We start from the raw sequence: 25,859 nt of genomic DNA on the forward strand, positions 1-25,859 counted from the left end.
CGAGACAAAGTGGAGTGTGGTCCTTATGGCTTTCCCAATCCCATTGACACCCCTCATAAGCTACATTTTTATACAACTCTCTTCGAGATTCATGGGTTCTGGGTTGTAGTTTGATAGTTTCAGGTATCCACCACCAGCTACCCCAATTCTTTAGAACCTAAAAAGGGTTGTCTAAAGTGTGCGTAAGAGTGCCCACCAGAGTGACCTCTCTGCTCGTTTTGGAATCTCTCTGCCACTGAAGCTTATTTCATTTCCTTTCACATCGCCCTTTTGGTCAAGAAGATGTTCTCCGTCCCACGATGCCGGGTCTACATTCCTCCCCGGGAGTCATATTCCACGTTGCCAGGGAGATTCACTGCCCTGGGTGTCTGATCCCACGTAGGGGGGAGGGCAGTGATTTCACCTTTCAAGTTGGCTTAGCCAGAGAGAGAGGGCCACATCTGAGCAACAAAGAGGCATTCAGGAGGAGACTCTTAGGCACAAATCTAGGGAGGCCTAGCCTCTCCTTTGCAGCAACCGTCTTCCCAAGGGTAAAACTTATGGTAGAGGGCTCAACCCATCAAACCACCAGTCCCCTATGTCTGTGGTCATGTTAGCAACCATGGAGGTGGGGTAGGAGAATACCCCTGCATTCTCCACAGGCTCCTCAAGGGGGCACTACATCTTTTTTTTCCCTTGTTTTTCTTTTTTTTTTTTTTTTTAACTTTCCCTTCTTTTTTAAATCAACTGTATGAAAAAAAAGTTAAAAAGAAAACAAACATACAATAAAAGAACATTTCAAAGAGACCATAACAAGGGAGTAAGAAAACGACGACTAACCTAAGATAACCGCTTAACTTCCACCATGTTCCTACTTTACCCCAAGAAAGTTACATAATATAGCAACCTTTCTGTGAACTTGTTCCTACTATATCCATCAGAAATTAACAGATCATAGTCATTTCTGGGCATCCCCAGAACGTTAAATAGCTTATCTGTTCTTCTTGGAATATTGTTCCCCCTTCCTTAATTGCTCTCTACTGCTAGTTCCCCTACATTCTACATTATAAACCATTTGTTTTACATTTTTCAAAGTTCACATTAGTGGTAGCATATAATATTTCTCTTTCTGTGCCTGGCTTATTTCACTCAGCATTATGTCTTCAAGGTTCATCCATGTTGTCATATGTTTCACGAGATCGTTCCTTCTTACTGCCGCGTAGTATTCCATCGTGTGTATATACCACATTTTATTTATCCACTCATCTGTTGAAGGACATTTGGGTTGTTTCCATCTCTTGGCAATTGTGAATAATGCTGCTATGAACACTGGCGTGCAGATATCTGTTCGTGTCACTGCTTTCCGATCTTCCGGGTATATACCGAGAAGTGCAATCGCTGGATCGAATGGTAGCTCTATATCTAGTTTTCTAAGGAACTGCCAGACTGACTTCCAGAGTGGCTGAACCATTATACAGTCCCACCAACAATGAATAAGAGTTCCAATTTCTCCACATCCCCTCCAGCATTTGTAGTTTCCTGTTTGTTTAATGGCAGCCATTCTAACCGGTGTTAGATGGTATCTCATTGTGGTTTTAATTTGCATCTCTCTAATAGCTAGTGAAGCTGAACATTTTTTCATGTATTTCTTGGCCATTTGTATTTCCTCTTCAGAGAACTGTCTTTTCATATCTTTTGCCCATTTTATAATTGGGCTTTCTGTACTATTGTCATTGAGTTGTAGGATTTCTTTGTATATGCAAGATATCAGTCTTTTGTCAGATACATGGTTTCCAAAAATTTTTTCCCATTGAGTTGGCTGCCTCTTTACCTTTTTGAGAAATTCCTTTGAGGTGCAGAAACTTCTAAGCTTGAGGAGTTCCCATTTATCTATTTTCTCTTTTGTTGCTTGTGCTTTGGGTGTAAAGTCTAGGAAGTGGCCGCCTAATACAAGGTCTTGAAGATGTTTTCCTACATTATCTTCTAGGAGTTTTATGGTACTTTCTTTTATATTGAGATCTTTGGTCCATTTTGAGTTAATTTTTGTGTAGGGGGTGAGGTAGGGGTCCTCTTTCATTCTTTTGGATATGGATATCCAACTCTCCCAGCCCCATTTGTTGAAAAGACCATTATGACTCAGTTCAGTGACTTTGGGGGCCTTATCAAAGATCAGTCGGCCATAGATCTGAGGGTCTATCTCTGAATTCTCAATTCGATTCCATTGATCTATATGTCTATCTTTGTGCCAGTACCATGCTGTTTTGGCAACTGTGGCTTTATAATATGCTTCAAAGTCAGGGAGTGTAAGTCCTCCCACTTCGTTTTTCTTTTTTAGAGTGTCTTTAGCAATTCGAGGCATCTTACCTTTCCAAATAAATTTGATAACTAGCTTTTCCAAGTCTGCAAAGTAGGTTGTTGGAATTTTGATTGGGATTGCATTGAATCTGTAGATGAGTTTGGGTAGAATTGACATCTTAATGACATTTAGCCTTCCTATCCATGAACATGGAATATTTTTCCATCTTTTAAGGTCCCCTTCTATTTCTTTTAGTAGAGTTATGTAGTTTTCTTTGTATAGGTCTTTTACATCTTTGGTTAAGTTTATTCCTAGGTACTTGATTTTTTTAGTTGCTATTGAAAATGGTATCTTTTCCTTGAGTGTCTCTTCAGTTTGTTCATTTCTAGCATATAGAAACATTACTGACTTATGTGCATTAATCTTGTATCCCGCTACTTTGCTAAATTTGTTTATTAGCTCTAGTAGCTGTATCGTCGATTTCTCAGGGTTTTCTAGATATAAGATCATATCGTCTGCAAACAATGACAGTTTTACTTCTTCTTTTCCAATTTGGATGCCTTTTATTTCTTTGTCTTGCTGGATTGCCCTGGCTAGCACTTCCAGCACAATGTTGAATAACAGTGGTGACAGCGGGCATCCTTGTCTTGTTCCTGATCTTAGAGGGAAGGCTTTCAGTCTCTCACCATTGAGTACTATGCTGGCTGTGGGTTTTTCATATATGCTCTTTATCATGTTGAGGAAGTTTCCTTCAATTCCTAAGTTTTGAAGTGTTTTTATCAAAAAGGGATGTTGGATTTTGTCAAATGCTTTTTCAGCATCTATTGAGATGATCAATTGATTTTTCCCTTTCAAGTTTTTAATGTGTTGTAATACATTGATTGTTTTTCTTATGTTGAACCATCCTTGCATGCCTGGAATGAACCCCACTTGGTCATGGTGTATGATATTTTTAATGTGTCTTTGGATTCTATTTGCAAGTATTTTGTTGAGGATTTTTGCATCTATATTCATTAGGGAGATTGGCCGGTAGTTTTCCTTTTTTGTAGCATCTTTGCCTGGTTTTGGTATTAGATTGATGTTAGCTTCATAAAATGAGTTAGGTAGTGTTCCCTTTTCTTCAATGTTTTGAAAGAGTTTGAGTAAGATTGGTGTCAGTTCTTTCTGGAAAGTTTGGTAGAATTCCCCTGTGAAGCCATCTGGCCCTGGGCATTTATTTGTGGGAAGATTTTTGATGACTGATTGGATCTCTTTGCTTGTGATGGGTTGGTTGAGGTCTTCTATTTCTTCTCTGGTCAGTCTAGGTTGTTCATATGTTTCCAGGAAATTGTCCATTTCTTCTACATTGTCCAGTTTGTTGCCATACAGTTGTTCATAGTATCCTCTTATAATTTTTTTAATTTCTTCAGGATCTGCAGTTATGTCACCTTTTTCATTCATTATTTTGTTTATATGGGTCTTCTCTCTTTTTGATTTTGTCAGTCTAGCTAGGGGCTTGTCAATCTTGTTGATCTTCTCAAAGAACCAACTTTTGGTGATATTTATCCTCTCTATTGTTTTTTTGTTCTCTATGTCATTTATTTCTGCTTTAATCCTTGTTATTTCTTTTCTTCTACTTGGTTTAGGATTGGTTTGCTGTTCAATTTCTAGCTTCTTCAGTTGATCCATTAGTTCTTTGACTTTGGCTCTTTCTTCCTTTTTAATATATGCGTTTAGTGCTATAAATTTCCCCCTTAGCACTGCTTTTGCTGCATCCCATAGGTTTTGGTATGTTGTGTTCTCATTTTCATTCGTCTCTATATATTTAGCAATTTCTCTTGCTATTTCTTCTTTAACCCACTGATTGTTTAGGAGTGTGTTGTTTAACCTCCAGGTATTTGTGAATTTTCTAAGTCTCTGATGGTTATTGACTTCTAATTGTATTCCATTGTGGTCAGAGAATGTGCTTTGAATAATTTCAATCTTTTTAAATTTATTGAGGCTTGTTTTATGTCCCAGCATATGATCTATTCTGGAGAAAGTTCCGTGAGCACTAGAAAAGTATGTGTATCCTGGTGATTTGGGATGTAATGTCCTGTAGATGTCTGTTAAATCTAATTCATTTATCAGATTGTTTAGGTTTTCAATTTCCTTATTGGTCTTCTGTCTGGTTGATCTATCTATAGGAGAGAGTGATGTGTTGAAGTCTCCCACAATTATTGTGGAAACATCAATTGCTTCCTTTAGTTTTGCCAGTGTTTCTCTCATGTATTTTGTGGCACCTTGATTGGGTGCATAGACATTTACGATTGTTATTTCTTCTTGCTGAATTGCCCCTTTTATTAGTATGTAGTGGCCTTCTTTGTCTCTCAAAACATCCCTGCATTTGAAGTCTATTTTATCTGAGATTAATATTGCTACACCTGCTTTCTTTTGGCTGTAGCTTGCATGAAATATTTTTTTCCATCCTTTTACTTTCAGTTTCTTTGTGTCCCTGTGTCTAAGATGAGTCTCTTGTATGCAACATATTGATGGTTCATTTTTTTTGATCCATTCTGCGAATCTATATCTTTTAATTGGGGAGTTTAATCCATTTACATTCAACGTTATAACCGTGAAGGCATTTCTTGAATCGGCCATCTTATCCTTTGGTTTATGTTTGCCATATTTTTCCCCTCTCTCTATTAATATCCTTTATTGTACCCATGCTGAACCTCTTTAGTACTGAACCTTTCTCCAAGTCTCTCTGTCCTGTCTTTGTTTCTCTGTCTGTAGGGCTCCCTTTAGTATCTCCAGTAGGGCAGGTCTCTTGTTAGCAAATTCTCTCAGCATTTGTTTGTCTGTGAAAAATTTAAGCTCTCCCTCAAATTTGAAGGAGAGCTTTGCTGGATAAAGTATTCTTGGCTGGAAATTTTTCTCACTCAGAATTTTAAATATATCATGCCACTGCCTTCTTGCCTCCATGGTGGCTGCTGAGTAGTGACTACTTAGTCTTATGCTGTTTCCTTTGTATGTGGTGAATTGCTTTTCTCTTGCTGCTTTCAGAACTTGCTCCTTCTCTTCTGTGTTTGACAGTGTGATCAGTATATGTCTCGGAGTGGGTTTATTTGGATTTATTCTATTTGGGGTTCGCTGAGCATTTATGATTTGTGTATTTATGTTGTTTTCCCCAACAATTTCTTTGAATACTCTTCCTAGACCTTTACCCTTTTCTTCCCCTTCTGGGACACCAATGAGTCTTATATTTGGACGTTTCATATTATCTATCATATCCCTGAGGTCCATTTCGATTTTTTCAATTTTTTTCCCCATTCTTTCTTTTATGCTTTCATTTTCCATTCTGTCATCTTCCAGGTCACTGATTCGTTGTTCAACTTCCTCGAGTCTTGTACTATGAGTGTCCAGAATCTTTTTAATTTGGTCAACAGTTTCTTTAATTTCCATAAGATCATCCATTTTTTTATTTAGTCTTGCAATGTCTTCTTTATGCTCTTCTAGAGTCTTCTTGATTTCCTTTATATCCCGTACTATGGTCTCATTGTTCATCTTTAGTTCTTTGAGTAGCTGCTCTAGGTGCTGTGTCTCTTCTGGTTTTTTGATTTGGGTGCTTGGGCTTGGGTTATCCATATCGTCTGGTTTTTTCATATGCTTTATAATTTTCTGTTGTTTTTGGCCTCGTGGCATTTGCTGAACTTTATAGGGTTCTTTTAGGGTTTGTAGACCTATTGAAGTCCTTATCTCTAATTTATCAGATCTGCAGCTTCGTGGAGTACACTTTCTCTAACTAACCAGTGGGTGGCGTCCACGAGCCACCTGTTCTCCACAAGCCAGTTCTCCCCTGCTTAGCCTTTCTGGTGAGTGGGGGAGTGAGTCTTGTGGGGCCCAATTGGTGTACCAAGCTTGCGTGTGTAGTTGGTGTTGCCTGCCCTGTATGTGGGACGTGTTTCTGGGCAGTCGTGGAGGGGGGGTGGCCCTAACAATCAAATCTCCCTGGTGATCCTAGAGTTTTAAAGCTGCTGCAATAGTCTAATCCTTCAGTTGAGTCCTGCCACAGTTTGTCTCTGCCACTGACCCACAAGTCCTTGGTATTGGCGTATGGCTCCTGAGACATGCAAGTGGGCCCCTCTTCCAGGCTGTGCACCCTGGGTCCTCTGTTGAGGGATGACTGTGCTATGTCACAGGTGAGTGCCGTCCCCCCAGGGCAGTTCTGGGCTGCTGGGCTGTGTAGGGAGGCTCCCAGTCTGCTCAAATGATGGCTGAATGGGGCTTTGTTAATTCACACTGCTCCACCTTCCCAACTCTGGGACAATCAGCTGAGGTTGCAGGGAAGGCTAATGTCCACGCCCAGTTTTGTGGTGTGTGCCTGTTATTTGAAGCACTTCCGTCACACTGGGTTGTCTGGGGCAGCTCTGGGCTATGGGGCTGGCGATGGGCAGGAGTGTTTCCTGTCCACCAGGATGGTGGCTGTGAGCGGACACCCCCCTTTTCTTGGGAAGTTGTGGTGTTTAGTGAATTTTTTCAGCCACTGCACTGAATTATTGCCTTTTGTCTCAGAGCTCTCTTAGTTCTGCTCTTGACTTGACGTGCCCAAATTGAAAGCCTTTGAAGCTTTCTGTATTGGGCTTCTTAGAGTAATTGTTTTAGAAAAAGAAAAAAGGATTAAAAAAAAAAAAAAGGGCCCTCCTCAGAGATCTAATGGGTTATTGAAATGCTAAGAGACAAAGCAACCAGGGCCATTAGGGAAAGGTCCACAGGGCAGAGAGATTGGCTTTTCTTCGGGATTTGCATATGCACCTTAGGGCCTGAGCTCCGCCCTTCCCCTTTCTGTGTTCACCAGAACTCCAAAAATCCTCTGCTTTTATTTTGGAGTTTTTCGTGTTGTTTTTTTTTTTTTCTATGCCTGTCTCCTCTCTGCTGGGCTGGCTGCTCTCAGATTCTCTGGTGTCTGGTCTCAGTCTATCTATGGTTGGAGTCTGGATCAGTAGAATAAGTTTCCGATAAGAGCAGCCACTGCAGTTCTCCCTTCTCCTTCCCGGAGCTGACAGCCCCTCCTCCCACGGGACTGAGCCTGGCAGGGAGGGGCGCGGGTCCCCTGGCCGCAAAAACTTACAGATTTCGCTGATCTCAGCAGTTCCACGTTTTCATGAGTGTTGTATGAAGTATGCCCAAAGACAGATTGTTCTGTGGTGTCCAGTCCACGCAGTTCCTGGCTTTCTACCTACTTTCCTGGAGGAGTAACTAAACCATACAGCTCACCAGTCTGCCATCTTGCCCCCACCACTCCTTTGTATGGATTTGTAATCAAACACTATACAAATGGGAAAATAGGTGGATAAAACTTTCATGTTTATAGAAACATTTCATTGGCTGACCATTTTTATAGAGTCCAGTGGGCTTCTTTAAGTAAGAGACTTGCCACCTTTTAGTTTGTGAAAGAAAATTACTCTAGGATCAAGCCACTTAAGGTGTAAAAACCAGTACTGAGTTCCAGTTCACAAATGAATCAACTCAAAGTGTGCATCAATAAGAAGACCTTTAGGTAGTAGATAGCTAATGAGTTTCAGAGTTGGATGGGTCTGCCTGTCTTTTCACCCAGTGTTGTCCTTGTGCAGAAAGCAAATCCTGCTTTAAAGGATACAACCTCTTCTCTAGTCATCATCCCTAGTTAAGACCATCAGTCAAACTTACTTTGTTTTCCTTGTTTATATAAAAAGGATCACCCCCATTTTCCTCTTCCTTCTGTTATATTACTAATGCCTGCTTTATGGAATCATGAGTAAGCCACTCAGTACCTACAGCTAAAATGGCTAAAAGCAAAGTGTGTTCACTGTAACAAGTAAGCAAAGTACTAACAACCATTCTTGGTCAAAGTCATTTGATTAATGAGAAATATGCAGAATTATAAGGAAAGGCAAAGCCCCTATTTCAGCCGGCATCGTGAGAGAAGGCTCCCGGACTGGGGACTGGGTTGTATTCCTGATTGCTGTTTTCTAACTGTAGCATCTTGATAGAGTCGTTTTCTCTTCCTTCTAGGCCTTGCTTTCTTCATCTGTAAAATGGAGAGCAGCCTACATATATCCAGCTCTAATTTCAAGCATTCTATGCTCATCATAAAGCACTTCCTGGTTTTTAGTACCGTTTTGGAAATCAAACAAGATGTGCTTTTGATCTCTTTGTTAAATGGCAAGATGTTCAAAATTCGTTAGAGATAAATTATATACAATAACCCAGGACTTCAGGAGAAAACATAAAGCAAACCAGGCCTATATTTCTTCACTCCTGTGTAATGGTGAATGTGTTTACTTTAAATTCTCATTCTGAGAACTCATTATCACAGCAAGAAGCACTGCAGCAAAGATGTGTTTAAAAAAACACAACTCTCCAGCTTTTCATTTCTCTCAGAACTGTTTGTCTAGCAGATTACTCTTTAGGCTGCAACAGTGAGAATGACTGGTGTGACTTAATGGTTCAGGCAGGCTCGATGGAGAATAAGTGAAACACACCTGTGAGATGTGGGTTTCTATCACTGCCAGGGATGTAATGTCAGAGCTCTGTCTACTCACACGTGCTGGGTGCCTGCAGGATACCAGGACTCCTTTGCTTTGCTTTGCTTTGCTTTTTTTAATCTTACTTTCCTCAGGATTCATAAAAGGGTTTGTGGTATCTGCTCTTCTTCTTATCAACATCATAGTGATCTTGCATACCAGTGCTCTGTAGTCAGAGTGCATCCTAACCCATATTTCTCATTCATTGACCAGTATAGTCATTCCTCAGTGAGAAACGTTTCAGTCGCTGAGCATTATAATCACTCCCAGGAAGACTGTGTTTAAATGAAAGTGTTATTTAAACCCCGTGAGCAAGCATTCCACACTAGCACATTCTGGACTATTCCGCCTCAGTGGCAGTGGAGACAGTATATGTCATGCCCACTGTGACACGTTGCCCCCAGTAAAATCCCTTTACTGCATACTCACAGGTGAAATGTCCTCGTCTTCTGGAAAGTCCACTATGTTCATGTCAGCTTAGATTAGACTTTTAGGTAGTGTTGGAATAGAAATTTTTGGCCCCCTGATGTTGGCATTGATCCAAATCATATAAAGGCTGAAAAATAAAGCAAGTAGAGTTCAAATATGGATGAGTTTGTTTTTTTTTTTAATATATTTGTTATACCGAGCACCATGTTATTCTGGTGGTCTCATCACCAGAACATAAAAGATGCTAGCATGTGCACCTGGGGAGAGAGTATTAGTAACTAAGTTTATTTTCATTCCCTCCTTCACCTGTCTAGTCTTATTTTGGGTTGGTTATTTCATCAAGTCATCACTGATCTGCACCCTTAAATAATTTTATCACAAGAAAGTGCCATTCCTTCGTATGAGATCAGACAACCTTATGGTATAGCTTTGTAGTTGTGAGGCTTTTGCTTGGTCTGTGACCCTGGGTAAGTAAATTTGCATCTCAGAGTCTAAGTTTTATCGTATGTAAAATAGAATTATTTCAGCAATTGTCCTCTACTAAAGGTCTGAAGACCACATTTAGTGATGAGGTTAGTTTTGCTTGATTCACACAGAACCGTCCCCCTTAATTTAATTTATTATTTGAAGAGGTGATACATGCCTATAGTACAAAATTCAAAAGATACAAGTAGTAAAGAGAGAAAAATAAGTCTGTTTCTTACAGCTCTGTTCTCTAACAACCCACCTTTCCAGGAGGCAAACACTATTACCAGCTTCTGTGACTCTTTCAAGAGTTTTTGTAAACATAATAGAAGCAAATAAGTGTTTGTATGTATCTGCATGTATGTATATATTTAACACAAATGGTAGTATGTGCAAATACATACACACTTACAGATTGCTTTTTTTACTAACAATATGTCTTGGAGATCTTTCTATAATAATAAATAATGAACTGCTTTATTGTTTTCAGCAGTTATATAGTAGTCCATTGTAAGCTCATACCAGAATTTATTTAACCAGTTCCCTATTTGAAGGACATTTAGATTGTTTTACATATTTTGACATTACAACATTACCATGATTTTAATATTGAGCATAGTCTATTTTGCACATTTGCAAATATATCTGTAGGTCAAATTCCTAGAAGTGGGTCAAAGGGTATGTGTTTAGCAATATGAATTATTTATTCCCATTTACCAGTAGCAGTCCTTTAGCTGCATCCCACAATTTTGATATTTTGTGTTTTCATTAATATTCATTTAGAACTTTTTAAAATATCCTTTGTGATTTCTTCCTTGACCCATAGATTATATAGAAGTCTGTTGTTCAATTCCCAAATATTCAAGGATTTTCAAGATATCTTATTTTTATTCATTTCTACTTTAATTTTGTTGTTGCCAGAGAACATACTCCATAAGATTTCAGTCTATTGACTTTTTCTATGGGCCACATTGCATCTTGGCAAATGTTTCATACATACTCAAAAAGAATGTGTATTCTGCAGTTGTTTTGTGTAACGTCATTTTCTATATCCTCCAATTTTTGCTATGTGTTCTATCAATTGTTGAAAGAGGAGTATTAAAATCTCTAATTACGACTGTAGATGTATTATATTCTCCCTTCAGTTTGTCACTTTTTGTTTCATGTATTTTGAAGCACTGTTATTAGGCACATGTACAATTTAGGATTCTTACGTCTAGGTCTTGAATTGACTCTTGATCATTATGAAATGTTCCCTTTCACTTCTGGTAATACTACTTTTCTTGAAGTATCCTTTGTCTGATATGAGTATAAATTTCTGCCATAATGAGTCACTACAGTTGGGTGGCTCAACACAGTGTCAGTTTATTCGCTCACAGTTCAGCAGGCCAGAAGTCCGGCAGGAGGGTGGTGGCAGGGCTGGCTCCTTCTGGAGGCTCAGGGAGAAACCGCCCCATGCCTCTCTCCCAGCCTCTGGTGGTTGCTGGCACTCCGTGGCACTTCTTGGCACTCCTTGGCGTGAGATGCATCGATCTGATCTCTGACTCCATCTTCACAACATGTTCTTTTCTGTGTCCTTTCCTCTTCTTGTAAGGACACCAGTCATTGGATTTAGGGACCACCCTAAATCCAGGATGATTTCATCTCAAAATCCTTAACTAATTACATCTGCTAAGACTTCCCAGTAAGGTCACATTCTAAGGTTCTAAGTGGACATGAATTTTGAGGGCACACTATTCAACCCACTAAAGTGTTTATATTATTTTATTCTCTGATATATGGTGGTGTATTTTGCTCTATTTTGGTTCTGTCTTCAGCCCTTGGGTGGAGGGAAGGCTTAATTAGGTTATGGTCATTAATCCTAAAATCTGGTATTTTGGGGGTATGCATTGAATGCCCAGTGTACTCATTGAGATCTCTCTCTTCCATCTTGGCTGGAACATATCCCAGCCCTGAGCAACCTCTAACATGTTCATTCATCCCTCATTCCTTCAGCAGCTGTTCTCTGCAGGCTTTAATATTCTCACCTAGAGCTTGTATAATCTATCCATCAGCCCAGCACCCTCAGAAACCTTTCCACAGTCTTCTGCCCCTTCCCCAGGTCCCTTTGCCTGGTACCATGCTCCACAAATTCTAGTTTCTTTACCAGTCACAAAACTCCAATTTCTGCCTCCTCAGCACAATGCTATACTTCAGCTTTACCTCTCTATTTCAGGTTTGGGAAATGACTTTTGTCAAAAGCCAGGATTAACATTTACCTTGTGTGCTTTCCTTCTCTCAGAGATCAAAGATTGAACAGTTGCAGTTAACAAATGGCAGAAATGGTTGCCTCACACATTTTTTTCTAGTTTTATAATTGTTTTCATCAGGAAATTAATTTTGTTGCCAGTTATTTCAACTTCATGGAGGTTGGCACATAAGAATTTTAAAAATTGAGAAATTTCATGTAAAAAACATATATTATAGCCTAAGTTAATTATTTCTGGAGTCCTTTAGTGTCTCCAAAGTGACTCTCCATAAGGTTGAACAGTGTTTATATTGAGAAATGGGAATTTGGCAACACTCCAACTTTCCACCATATTCCCAGGAAAGAAAGGAGAAGCTGAGGCACCAGAGTCACACATCCTTTCTCATGAACATGTAGAGGGTGTCTGTTGTGGACTGAATTGTACCCACCCCCCGAAAGTCCTAACTTGACTAGTACCATGGCTGTGATACTGTTTGGAAATATAGTCGTTGAAGATGTTATTAGTTAAGAAGAGACCAAATCGGATTAAGGTGGGCCCTAATCCATTATGACTGTGCTTCTTATAAGAAGAGGAAATTGGACACAGTCAGAGAGAGAGAAGACGGCCATTTGGTGGGAGCAGAGTGCCATGGATTTCTGGCAAGCTACTGCTAGAACCCTATAGACCTCAGACGAACCATGGCCCGCTGGCACCTTGATTTTGGATTTCTAGCCTCCAGAACTGTGATACAATGAATTTCTGTTGTTTGAAGCTATCCAGCTTGTTGCACTTTGTTACAGCAGCCCTTGGAAACTGAGACAGTAATCAAGCTACTTGCCTTGAATTTCAAACTCAGTTGTAGTGGTTGAGGATGCACTTGGTTACATACTGTACACATGATCACTTCAAAAGAGTCAAGGGAGAACTTCACTGTTCCCCTCAATATCTGTTCTCTGCCTCTAAAACACTGAGACTTATGGAAATAATTTTGATGATAACAGTGAATTGTAATATGGCACATCCTTTCAACCTCTGGTCTTCTCCTACTTTGGACACCCACCCCACTTTGCTTGCAGGCTTCTGGATAAAGGCTAAGTCAAATGGCCATGTGGTTTTATGCCTGACAATTACCTGAAAATCACCACATCATTTATCTCAGATCAGTGTCAACAACATCATGGTAAATTGAACCTTAAGCAATGCAGTCTTGATTAGCCTGTCACGGGAAGAGCTACTCAGGAAAACATTACCTAGATTCCACAAGTTAAATTACCATTTTTCAACTTACTGCTCAGGCTAACCCATTTTCATTTGTGATACCAGAGTATAATACTTCACCTCTAAAACTGTATCCAGGAATAAAGTAAGTGAATTATGTGCCAAGTAGTATGTTAAGTACACCTTCTTTATAGTGAAGGTATGATTAGTCTTAACTTGAAGATGATTGTTTCGGTTTGCTAAAGTGGCCACATGCAATATACCAGAAGTGGGTTGGCTTTTACAATGGGAATTTATTAACTTACAATATGCAATTCTTAGGCTATGAAAATGTCCGAATTATGGCATTAACAAGATGATACCCAGGCTCTGAAGAAAGGCTGCTGGCATCTGGGGCAACTCTGTCACGTGGGAAGGCACATGGCTGGTGTCTGCTGGTCCTTTACTCCTGGGTTTCGTTGCATTCAGCTCTGGTTCCAATGGCTTCCTCTGTGGGTCCTCTCTTAGCTCCTCTGGAGCTTTTCTCTCTCTAAGCTCTCTCAGCCTTTTCTATCCTTTATCCTCTCATAAAGTACTCCAGTAAAAAGGATTAAGACCCACCTTGAATGAGGTGGGTCCCATCTCAATTGAAATAACCTAACCAAAAGGTCCCACCCACAATAGGTCTGTACCCACAAGAATGGGTTAAAAGAATATGTCATTTTCTGGGGTACATAACAGCTTCAAACTAGCACAATGATGAAACTCACCTTCAGAGAAACTAAGTAACTTGTCCAAATTAAAAAATTAGGAATTTCAATTTTTGTGTCTGTCCATTTCTAATATACCACAGGTTGAATTATTTTATTGTGCTATAAATTTACCTTCTTGCCTTGTCAGATATGGCAAAAATATGTTAACAATGAACCTTTAGTTTTAGAGAAATTATCTCAGTAGATTTCCCAGTAGAAATTATCTCAAAAGTATAAGGCAAAGGTTTGCATATCCATAGAGGTTTTTTTCAAGTTATAAAATTAGACTTGTTCTAGTCAAAGCAAATCCAGTCTTTAAAAAGTGCTTCATTAGAGATAATGTAATTTAACATTTTCTTTGCCTCTTGTCAAGAAGGAAAACAGTAGTTCTCTTGCTTGATTTAATATCATGTCTGACAATGCAGTTGACAAAACAGCTGCTAGTATGCTAAGAATTTTTGAGGTCTGTATATCTAAAGGCCATCAATGAAATTAGCAAACCAGGAGCTTCACATCCAAATATTCAAGGGTTATAACTAAGAGGAACTATCTATAAATAGAGTTGTCAAAGGAAAATTTGTGTTACAAGAATCATCAATATTCTTGATTCCTTTCTTCCTAATACACCAACCCTATAAAGAAATTTGCACAGCAAACAGGAAACATGGTTTTGTGTACTTTAAAAAGTTTAGATTTTGGTTTTGCTTAGAGAGGAAAAATATCAAAACCAGAAGACCCCTCATAATTGGCATATATTTGAAAATCAGCAATTTTTATATGTCAGAGAGAGAATCATTAGTCACAACTGCTTATAGCAAACTCCATTTTCTCTGTTTATGTTTATTTCTCTTTATTTGCTTTTTTAAAAAGAATATATTACCCCATTTATTTGGCCTGTAAACAGTATTTCCTAAATAACAGTATTTTATATGGATTTCCTAATTTAAAGGAATTATTTAACTGTTTAATTTGAATCAGAAAACTGTAGAATGTTTAAGTCAAAAGAGACATTTTTAGATTGCCTAGTTCAACAAACACTTTTCTTTTACACTTAGGGCAACTGAGAACTTGGAAAGGAAAGTGACCTTTTCAATTTGCACATAACCTAGAGAGTCACAGGAATAAAAATTCAGGTCTCATGATTCCTCCTACCAAATCACTTTATTGCAGTAGGTGTTTTTTTTTTTTTTTTTCTTCAATTCCAAGAAGTGTTGATAACATGAGGAAAATACAACAGTTGTGGTCCCTGCCTTCATATGTAAAAGTAGTGTCAAGTTATGAAGAAACAAAAGCAAAATAAAGGATTAGAAAGTGACTGGAGGAGATGCTAAATTATTCAAGGTTGTCAGGGAAGGTCTTTCTGAGGTGGTCAAATTTAGACAGTCATCTGAATGAGATGAAGGATTAAGTCATGTGAATATGCTACTGAAGAAGTTTTCAAGATAAGGGAATATCAGTTGTGAAGGACTTGAAATAGGAATGTGTTTATTATGTTTGAACATCAAGGAAGCTAGTGGCTAGAGTGCACAAAGCTACACAAGTCATGTGTTTCATTTGGGTTGGAAAGCATATATTTTTCAAATAAAGCTAGAAGGAGTAAGAATGTGAATGAAACACACAGCATTTTGCTTATCAAAAGACTTATTTCAACTTAATCAATGGGTTAAAGAGGAAATCAGAGGTGAAATTAGGAAATATCTTGAGGTGAATGAAAATGAGAACATGATATACCAAAACTGTGGGATGCAATAAAAGCAATGCTGAAAGGGAAATTTATAGCTACACATGCTTACATTAAAATAGAAGAAAGGCTTCAAGTCAGAGACCTAGCCTCAAACTGGAAGAACTAGAAAAATAAGAGCAAACTAAACCCGAAGCAGGCAGAAGGAAGGAAATAACAAAGATCAGGGAAGAGATAAATGAAATAGAAAAAAAAGAAAGAAAAAATAGAAACAACAGAACCAAAAGTTGGTTCTTTGAAAGGATCAATTAAATTGACAAATCTTTAGCTAGACTTACAAAGAAAAAAAGAGAAAGGATACAAATAACAAAAAATCAGAAATGAAAAAGGGTAATTGCTACTGAACCTGCTGAAATAAAAAGGACAATTAGTAGACACTATGAACAAGTGTTTGCCAATAAACTAGGTAACGGAGATGAAATGAACAAATTCTTAGAAACACACAAACTACCTACATTGACTCAAGAAGAAATAGAAGCTCTCAACAAACTAGTTACTATCAAAGGGATTGAAGAAGTAATCAAATGCCCCAGATGAGATAGTTTCACAGGGAATTATACCAAACATTCCAAAAAGAGTTAACTCCAATTCTATTCAAACTCTTCCAAAAATTGAGGAAGAGGGAATATTCCTAACTCCTTCTAAGACAACAACATCACCTTCATACCAAAGCTGGACAAAGATACCATAAGAAAAGAAAACTATAGATCAATATCTCTTCTGAATATAGACAAAAATCTTTAACAAAATACTAGCAAACCAAATCCAAGAGCATATTAAAAGAGTTATACACCAAGATAAATGGGATTAATCCTTGTTATGCAAGGTTGGTTCAAGAAAATCAATTAATGTAATGTACCACATTAACAGAATGAAGGACAAAAAAAAATGATCATCTCACTCAATATAGAAAAGGATCTTGACAAAATAACAGCACCCTTTCTTTACAAAAACACTTTAAACACTAGGAATATAAGGAAAATTCCTCAACATGATAAAGGGCATATATGAAAATCCCACAGCTAACATCCTGCTTAATGGTGAAAGAGTGAAAACTTTCCCTGTAAGATCAGGAAGAAGACAAGTGTGCCCAATATCACCACTGTTGTACAATATTGTACTGGAAGTTCTTGCCAGAGCAATAAGGCAACAAAAAGAAATAAAAGGCATCCAAATTTGAAAGAAATAAGTAAAATTTCCTTATTTACAGATGATATGATCCTATATAGAGAAAATCCTGAAAAATCCACAACAAAGCTCCTAGAGATAATAAATGAATTTAGCAAAGTGGCAGGGCACAAGATCAGCACCCCAAAATCAGTAGTGTTTCTATATATAAGCAATGAACAATTGGAATGAGAAATCAAGGACAAAAAATTCATTAACAATAGCAACTAAAAGAATCAAATATCTAGGAATAAATCTAACCAAGGATGTAAAGGACTTATACACTCCAAACTACAAAACATTGCTAAAAGAAATTAAAGTCCTAAATATATGGCAGGATACTCCATGTTCACAGATTGGAAGACTAAATATCACTAAGATGCCAATACTACCCAAATCAATTTATAAATTCAATGCAATCCCAATCAAACTTCCAACAACCTTCTTTGCTGAAATGGAAAAGTCAATCATCAAATTTATATTAAATGGTAAGAAGCCCCAAATAGCTAAGGCCATCCTGAAAAAGAGGAATGAAGTTGGAAGATTCACACTTCCCAATCTTAAAACTTGTTACAAAGCCACAGTAATCAAAACATCATGGTACGGGCACAAGGAGAGACATATAGATCAATGGAATTGAACTAAGAGCTCAGAAATCAACCCTCACATTTATGGCCAACTGATTTTTGGCAAGGTGGCAAAGACCACTCAATTGGTAAATAATGGTCTCTTCAACAAATTGTGGTGGGAAGACTGGCTCTCAATTTGGAAAAAAAAAAGAAAAAGAAAAGGAGGACCCCTAACTCACACCATGTACAAAATTCAACTCAAAATGGATCAAAGACCAAAATTAAGAGCTAGAACTCTCAAGCTCCTAGAAGAAAACATAGGTAAGCATCTTCAGGACCTTGTGTTACGCAATGGTTTCTTAGTCTTTAGACCCAAAGCAAAAGCAACAAAATAAAAAGTAGATAAATGGGAACTCATCAAAATCAAAAACTTTTGTCCCTCAGAGGATTTTATCATGAAAATAAAAACAACCTACACAATGGGAGAAACTATTTGGAAACCACATATCTGATAAAAGATTAAGATCCAGTGCATATAAAGAAATCCTTCAACTTAACAACAAAAAGACAAACAATCCAATTAGAAAATGGGGAAAAGACTTGAACAGACATCTCTCCAAAAAAGATATTCAGATGGCCAGAAAGCACATGAAAAGATGCTCAACATCATTAGCCATCAGGGAATGCAAATCAAAACCACAAAACCGTTTCACAGCCATTAGAATGGGCTGCTATTAACAAAATAGAAAAATAGCAAGTGTTGGAGAGGATGTGGAGAAATAGGAACACTCATTCATTGGTGGTGGGAATGCAAAATGGTGCAGCTTCTGTGGAAGTCAGTTTGGTGGTTCCTCAAAAAGGTAAGTATAGAATTACATATGACCCAGCAATCCCGCTACTAGGTATATACTCAAAAGAATTGAAAGCAGGGGCTCAAACAGACATTTACACACTGATGTTCATAGCAGAATTGTTCACAGTTGCCAAAAGATGGAAGCAAACTAACTGTCCATCGACCAAGGAATGGATAAATGAAATGTGGCTTATATGTACAATAGAATGTTACTCAGCCATAGAAAGGAATGAAGTCCTGATAACATGCAACAACATGGATAAATCATGTAGATATGTTGAGTGAAATAAGTCAGACACAAAAGGACAAATATTGTATGGTCTCACTGATTTGAAACAATTAGAACAAGCAAACTCGATGTGTTGTCATTGATTGTGGCAGATGTTTTACACAAATGCAAGATGTTGGTGGTAGGGTGGTATATGGGAATCCTGTATTTTATATCCTTCTGTAAACCCACTTCTATAACAAAAGAAATAAAAGATATATTTCAAGCAGATACCACACTATAAAATTTAGAATCTTTTAAAATTAAGATGTCAAGGCCTTCTATGTAAAAGAAATAATCTCACATATTTGTATAGGTCTTTGTAGGTATCACAGAGTTTGCACATGTGTTAAACAATATGATTTTTACAACCTCATGAGTCTGCAGTAAACGTTTTCAGCTTCTTGTGAAGAAGTTGAAGTTCAGAAAGATTAACTGATTTGCCAAAGGTCAGGTGGAAAATTGTCAATGGATAATAAAACAGACATTTAGAGAATCCAAACAATTTTCCAAAAATATTTAATGTGCATTTTTCTGTGTGTTTTAAATAATTTTCTTTTTATAGTCTTAGGTCCTGATATAACTATTATTATAGGAAAATGAAAACAGTTAGTTTTAACCTGGGTAGGTTTACTAAATAAAATGTGGGCATTTGTGTTATATGATGGCCTGAAATAGAAAATAAGAAGTGGAATGTATGTGTTAGAGAGAATGGAAAATATGTTGTTTCTTGAATAGACTATGTGATCCATAAGTATTATATTTTCATCTTGAACTGAACTTGTCAGCAACCTATGAACAAATGAATGATTGTTACTAGTATTAAAATTACCTTACATCATCTGTTAGCAGATTATGTAGGTAAGTTTTGATTTTGAAAGAAAGTTAAAGGTTTGGGGAAGTAATATCTTTCAGTTTATGTAATCTTCACAACATTTTGTCATGTGAGCATTATTGTCCTCACTTTATAGATGAGAAAAGAAATTATCAACATTAGATAACGTGCCAAGGATTATTCAGCTAAAGAAACAGAGTCAGTAATGACATTCCAGTTTATCTGGTTACATAGTCTTTTATGTTTTCCTGACTTAGAATATTCTTGTTACTATTCACTTCAACAAGAATAAATTGAAAGCTGAAGGTGCTGGGCATCATAGTGCATGCTGATGAGGAATATGTCTCTGAGAGCCAGAGCTCACAGTGTTTAGAAAGGAAGAAAGACAAACCATTATGATACATGGCAGGGTGCATTAAATATTAAAAGAAATAGCGAATAGTATGAGTGGCTTAGGGAGGGAAAGTTCAGTATAACCTCAGGGGACAGGAAGGGAATTTATCACAGTCCTTTTGTCTAGAGAAGTAGGGAGATGTTGAGCAAGTACAATTTGAGGGTTAGGAAGCGTGAGCAGTCCAGGAATTACTACGTGATGATGTTACTGTTGCCAGTGATAGTCAACCATGAAAAGAATATAACATTTTATCATCAAAATTCATAAATTTCTGTTTCTATGTCCTTCATGAGATTTATCTTTAAAGGAGAATGTCATTCAAATGGGGGTGGTTAGGAGCAAGGCTGGCAAAATTAAGACCAGCCTAGGAGGAATATGCTTATCCAGGGCAATAGGAGACCCTGGGACGGGAGGGGTGAAGCCAGAAACTGTATCGAGTGTCAGTGGTTACATGCAGAGGAACGAGGAAATGCAATACAGGAGAAGGAGCAATCCTATGAAGCTGACAATCAGAGAGAATTCAAGAGAAAATAGTATTTCCATATAAAATATTGGTGTGGGGTGTTTCTATTTTTTTATCAACAAACATTTCTGTATGTCTTTCTATGAACCTACATTGAACTGAGAGCTCAGGATTATGGAGATACACAAATAAAATTCATGAGTTGCAACATCACTACTGGTTAAACTTTCAAAAACAAACCTTCAATAATACTAGTTATTCACTCTGCTTTCATTATATTCACTGGATCAAGGCTAGGATTTTATCTTCTTTGGCTCCAAGCCTGCCTGTCTGTATTACACATTATATTTACTGTCATTCTGAGCACATTTTCTATAACCTCAGAACCCCTGCTGAATATATGTGATGGCCCAAGTCTTTGCCAAAAGCTTTAGATGAATAGGTTTTTGTGTGTATGAGTAAATTATACAGAGGGTACAATTTATGGAGGATAAGCCTTAACTTATGGCAAGGGGTCTTGAATCCTGGAGCAGATTTAAACATGTGTGACAAGAACATAGTACTATCTCGTTATATAATTGCATGACATTTTTCTTGCTATAAAAAGAAAACTTAGAAATAATGAAGAGTTGGAGTTTTTGTAAACTCAGCAAGTTTACAACATGCTTCCATACCATTATCTAATTTTCCCCAAAACAACTCAATTTAAAGCTAAAAAATGAAAATTCAAAAAAACTTTACCACTTACCTGAAGTCCTACAGCTAGTATATGGAGTCAGAAATGAAACCCTGAATTTCTTTCTACCACTCTAGGGCTCTGATTTCTCATTGCCCACAAAAAGTGATAATAGAAAATATTTTGTGGACTTCTTTGATGCACAACTCCATATTGAAATTGAAGTGGCAAGTATTTTGCTAAGGTTGCAATTAGAATGATTGCCCAAGCTGGCTCAGTGCCCTTAAAGTTTTCCTGCCTCTTTCCACAGGAGGCAGCTTGGTACCCCACGAAAGTGCCTGCACTAAAACTCCTACCATTTTTCTCCCTAGTCAAGTATTAAGAGTCACCTCATTTCTGAATTCTGACTCATGACATAGTTGTAATCCCTTTGGAGTGATATGTAGATGGGATAGTCCACTTGACTTTTTATTTCTGATTATGACCCAGATACTGTTGCTGGAATCGCCCATTTGCTAAAAGAATAGTTCAAGGGTGAGTCCTTACTTAATACTGTTCCTGGCTTAGGCCCCCAAGATTTCACTCCCTGCTCAATATCCTGTATTTTTGCTGTTCCAGGAGGGGAGTTTAAACCATTGTGAAACTAAACGGAAACCTGGGAGTTCATTATCTATTAAATGAAAATGTTATTTTTCACATGTATAAACAACAATGTAGTAAACAGGACTGATGTTTTTATGATAAGGACTAAGGCTTGTCTTGAATCAGCAGCTTGGCATCAAAAGCAGTTTTGACGATTCAGTAGGAAAAGCAATGTATGGCATTGGAAGAAGTACTGAATCGGGAGTCAGAAACCCATGGTTTTAGCTCAGGGTCAGGATCTGCCTCTATCCTCCTATGAAACACAGAAGCTATCACTTCACTATCATGGGCTACAGTTGCTGCATTAAATAAAGGCATCAGGCTGAACTATCACCAAGCAGCCTTGTATCTCCAAATGTCATGATTCTGTGACATATAAGAAAAATAGTTTGTATCACTGTTTACATATATGACTATATACATTTATACATAATTCCTTACCTCATGTGTTTTCCCTAACTCCTATGATAAAGACTGAAATCTTATATTTAGGAGTTAATCCTTGAACTTTCAAGAGTCTCTTAGCATCTATGGACATGCTCATTAGTATTAAGCTAGATATAGAACCAAAAGCTTTTTAGGATTATTTTGGTTAGTTTTTAAAAGAAAACTGGTAAAACATGTACTAAATTAAGCATTTTCTAAATCTTTTAACCTAGTCCCTAGAAGAATACCAGAACTTAAAATTGCCCTGAAAATTTTATCTGAATCATTTTGATTCCTGTGCTTGGCAATGATTAAACTCTATTCAAGTGATTCTGAAACAGGGTCATAGAAGAACCCATTTTCCAGTGGCCAAAGAAAATGCAATAGTTTCATTCTTTTTCCTTACTATCATTAATTACTTTTTTTCTCTGATTCCTTCTTATTAAGATATAATTCATATGTCATAAAATCCACCTTTTAAAAGCATACAGGTCAGTGATTTTTAGTACATTCACAAAGTTGTTCATATACCCATCGCCACTGTCTAATTATAGAACATTTTCAGCTCCCTTAAAAGAAACCCTGTATCCATTAGCAGTCTCCCCCCATTTACTTGTGCCTCCAGCCCTTGGCAACCACTAATCTACTTTCTGTTTCTATGAATTTGCCTATTGTGAGATTTCATATAAATGGAATCACACAACATGTGGCCTTTTGTGCCTTGTTTCCAAGGTTGTAGCATGTATCAGTACTTCATGCTTTTCTACTGCTGGGTAATATTCCATTGTATGGCTATTTCACAATTAGTTTGTCCATGATGCATGTTTGAGTTGTTTCCATATTATGAATAATGCTGCTATGAACATGATGCACAAGTTTTTGTGCAGACATATGTTTTCATTTCTCTTGGGTATATACCTGGGAGAAGAATTGCTAGATCTTATGGTAACTGTATTGTTTAACTTTTTGAGAAACTGCCAAACTTTCCCACAGCTGCTGCATCACTTTACATTCCACCAGCAATGTACAAGGGTTTCAGTTTCTCCACATCCTCACCAACACTTACTGTCCTTTTTGTTACTCTTACCATCCTAGTGAGTGTGAAGCAGTACCCCATTGTCATTTTTTTCTCTGATTCTTAAGCCAGTTAGTTTACTTAGAACTGAAGGCACATTAAGAAATCATATTTTAATACTAATATAATGACAGTTTATCACAATTATCATTTTAATGTCTATTGCCCCCTTTACACTCCCATTCCCATTTTGTTAGTCTAAAATATTAGTCCATAATTTTGAAACTATTTAAAATCAGCAGAACTCTTTACACAGTGTCTTTTATCAGTGAAGGCTTTCATCTGTTCCCTCTGTAGGCATCACTGCATCTCTTTGCAAATACGGCCAGAGAACTAGTCTGGGAGTATCACCTACAGGGACATGGTTTCAACCAGCTCTAACCCCACGTATTTATCAGTAACTTAATTCCAGGTGTAATTACAGGGTCTGCATTAAATCATGGGGACCTCTCATTGGCAGGGTTACAGGGAAGGGATTCTTCTAGAACATAGTGAAAATAGTGATTCCTGAGAATATGTTTGATATGTAGGATTCTTGTTTACTTGTAGCTGAGGTGTGTGCTATCGCATTTTTCTTCTGCTTATCTCAAAAGGGCGTGAATTTCTTCTTTCCGTGAAATATGTTTTGTTCATTTGACATGTTAGGATTTGATTTTATTGTATTGATTATAAAATCTCATCATAAGTCACTCTAGCAGAAAAGGAAAGGCACTGATTGTGGAGCAATAAAGGTGTGCTCTAGCACTGAAGCAGTCATTTTTTGCCTGTAACTGAATTAATCATATAGCCTTTTGGTTCTCTCACTTACCAATGATGGGGGTGTAACTAAAGCATCTTTAGGGGTTCTTCTTGAACTGCAACTCTCATTCTATGTTCCACTGAGAATTATGCAATGTAAGTGTAAATTTTTTCTTCCACTACTTACTCCTGGTAAGTATACTGGTGATTTTGCAGAACAAGCTTCATCTGCATAATAGGTTTATGTACAAATAGGGTAATCCATTCAAAAACATCTGGTAAGCCTGTGTTTTCTGTGGTTGTGTTTGATTTTAGTTCTCAGGGATCAATTCTAGAGCCCTACTTACATGGTAAGGGCCACTAACATGTGTGAGGGCCATCATTTAAATTTACAAAATAATTATGCTGGGATCAGTTTGGACCTAGTCACCGTCAAAATGGCAGTCATTACTGAACAATATTATACAATATAACTCATGACCAAGCAGTTATGTTCTGTGAGTAAAGGCTGATTAGAAAAGAAATCTTTTCTCTTGATTTTATATGTCATGCTAATGTAGATTATGCACAGTTGCCTCTCATTTGTTCTTAACAGAGGACATGTATTTCAGGCCCATTGGGTGTAAACATTTGCTGATTAATTTTTAAATCCTTTTTATTTTTCTGTCTTCTTTTTTCCTGCAGGATGTTTTCACTCCAGAATGCAAATTTAAAGAATCTGTGTTTGAAAACTACTATGTGATCTATTCTTCCACACTGTACCGTCAGCAAGAATCAGGCCGAGCTTGGTTTCTGGGACTCAATAAAGAAGGGCAAATTATGAAGGGAAACAGAGTGAAGAAAACCAAGCCCTCATCACATTTTGTACCAAAACCTATTGAAGGTATGAAACCAACTTCTTTTCTTCTTGTGACTCCATCTGCGTGCTGATGCCAATTTTGTTCTTATCCCTTCACTCAGTAGGGTTTGCAGTAGTGTTTGTTCATGCTTGTACCCACCACATATTTTATTCAAGGACTTTGTCAGAATTCCCTTTCCATAATTCTGCTTTCAGATATAAAAAGATTTGGAAAACATTAAAGTAGTTCTCCCTCCAGAAAATAAGAAAATCCAATTATAAATACTTGGCACTCAGAAAAAATATTTGAAAATAGAAGCTAGAACACTCCTGAAAGAGGAAAAATCATAGTAGTTACCATTTGACATGGAATTTCCTTCTTTGTTGACAATGATAATTTAGTTTCTCTGGCTACACCTTTGAGAAAACCAACGTTATTATCACAGTGTTTTTAAGTTTGCATAGGCTTTCAGAAGTATGTTCATATCGTAACCTCTACATCTTTGCGAACAAATCTGACAACAGAATGTATTGATTTTTCTTTGTATTTTCTAAAGAAAGAAAACAGTATGCTATTTTCTGTGATCAATATATATTTACAGAATTAAATTGTATTCTTCTCTGTTGGGCCTATAACCTTCTCCTCTCTTGACTGTTTAATGTAGTGTACACTTTATTCAAATCAAGGAGTGAAAAAAACAAATTTATGAGAAGGAAATCCATTTTAGGCAACAGGGATGTGTTTCCTCAAAAGTTTCTTAACTAGGAGGAGAATAGATGATTGGCATGACCACATTTATTGTATTCAGTCAAACTTTTTAATCCAGGCTAGGAAAATAGTAGTCTCAAAATTTATCAACATAATGTTCTACTCCTCTAAAACTCACATCTAGTGATTTAAAATATCTCATATCCTTGTCTGAGGATAAGAGAAAATTGAGGCAGTGATTTACAACTCTGTGACTTGGCCAAGTTTGCTGTCCTCTAAATATCTAACATGGTGTGGTCAGCACAACCAGTGCAGCAAAACAATGCCTGTTGTATTGCACATTAGACTGCAACAGTGAACAGACGTTTATTAAATTAACACTGTGCTTAAACCACTGGGAGGATATGTGACATTCAAAGCTCCTGGTCTCTCTCAAGCCTCCCCCGTACCCTGTGCTTTCAGCCCATGTAACTGACTTTCCTTTCCTGCCGTACGTTTTCACTGTTTGGGGCCTCCTGTTGTTTTTTCTGCCCACCTTCCTCCCCTCAACCCCACAATTTCCATCCACTCATCTGCCTGAAAAATCCCTATTAAT

At 37.5% G+C, this 25,859-nt stretch overlaps 1 protein-coding gene across 4 annotated transcripts in view; it reads left to right on the forward strand.

The window, feature by feature from the left end:
* Positions 1–25,859, forward strand: part of FGF12 (fibroblast growth factor 12) — a 631,141-nt gene that overhangs the window by 584,074 nt on the left and 21,208 nt on the right. For all 4 annotated transcript variants that reach the window (XM_037838256.1, XM_037838264.1, XM_037838246.1 and 1 more), the window contains one exon: positions 24,402–24,600. In XM_037838256.1, the coding sequence (XP_037694184.1) occupies positions 24,402–24,600 (199 nt within the window). The remainder of the gene's footprint in view (positions 1–24,401; positions 24,601–25,859) is intronic.

Source organism: Choloepus didactylus, chromosome 1 (genome assembly GCF_015220235.1).
Source record: "Choloepus didactylus isolate mChoDid1 chromosome 1, mChoDid1.pri, whole genome shotgun sequence".
NCBI classification, from domain to species: domain Eukaryota; kingdom Metazoa; phylum Chordata; class Mammalia; order Pilosa; family Megalonychidae; genus Choloepus; species Choloepus didactylus.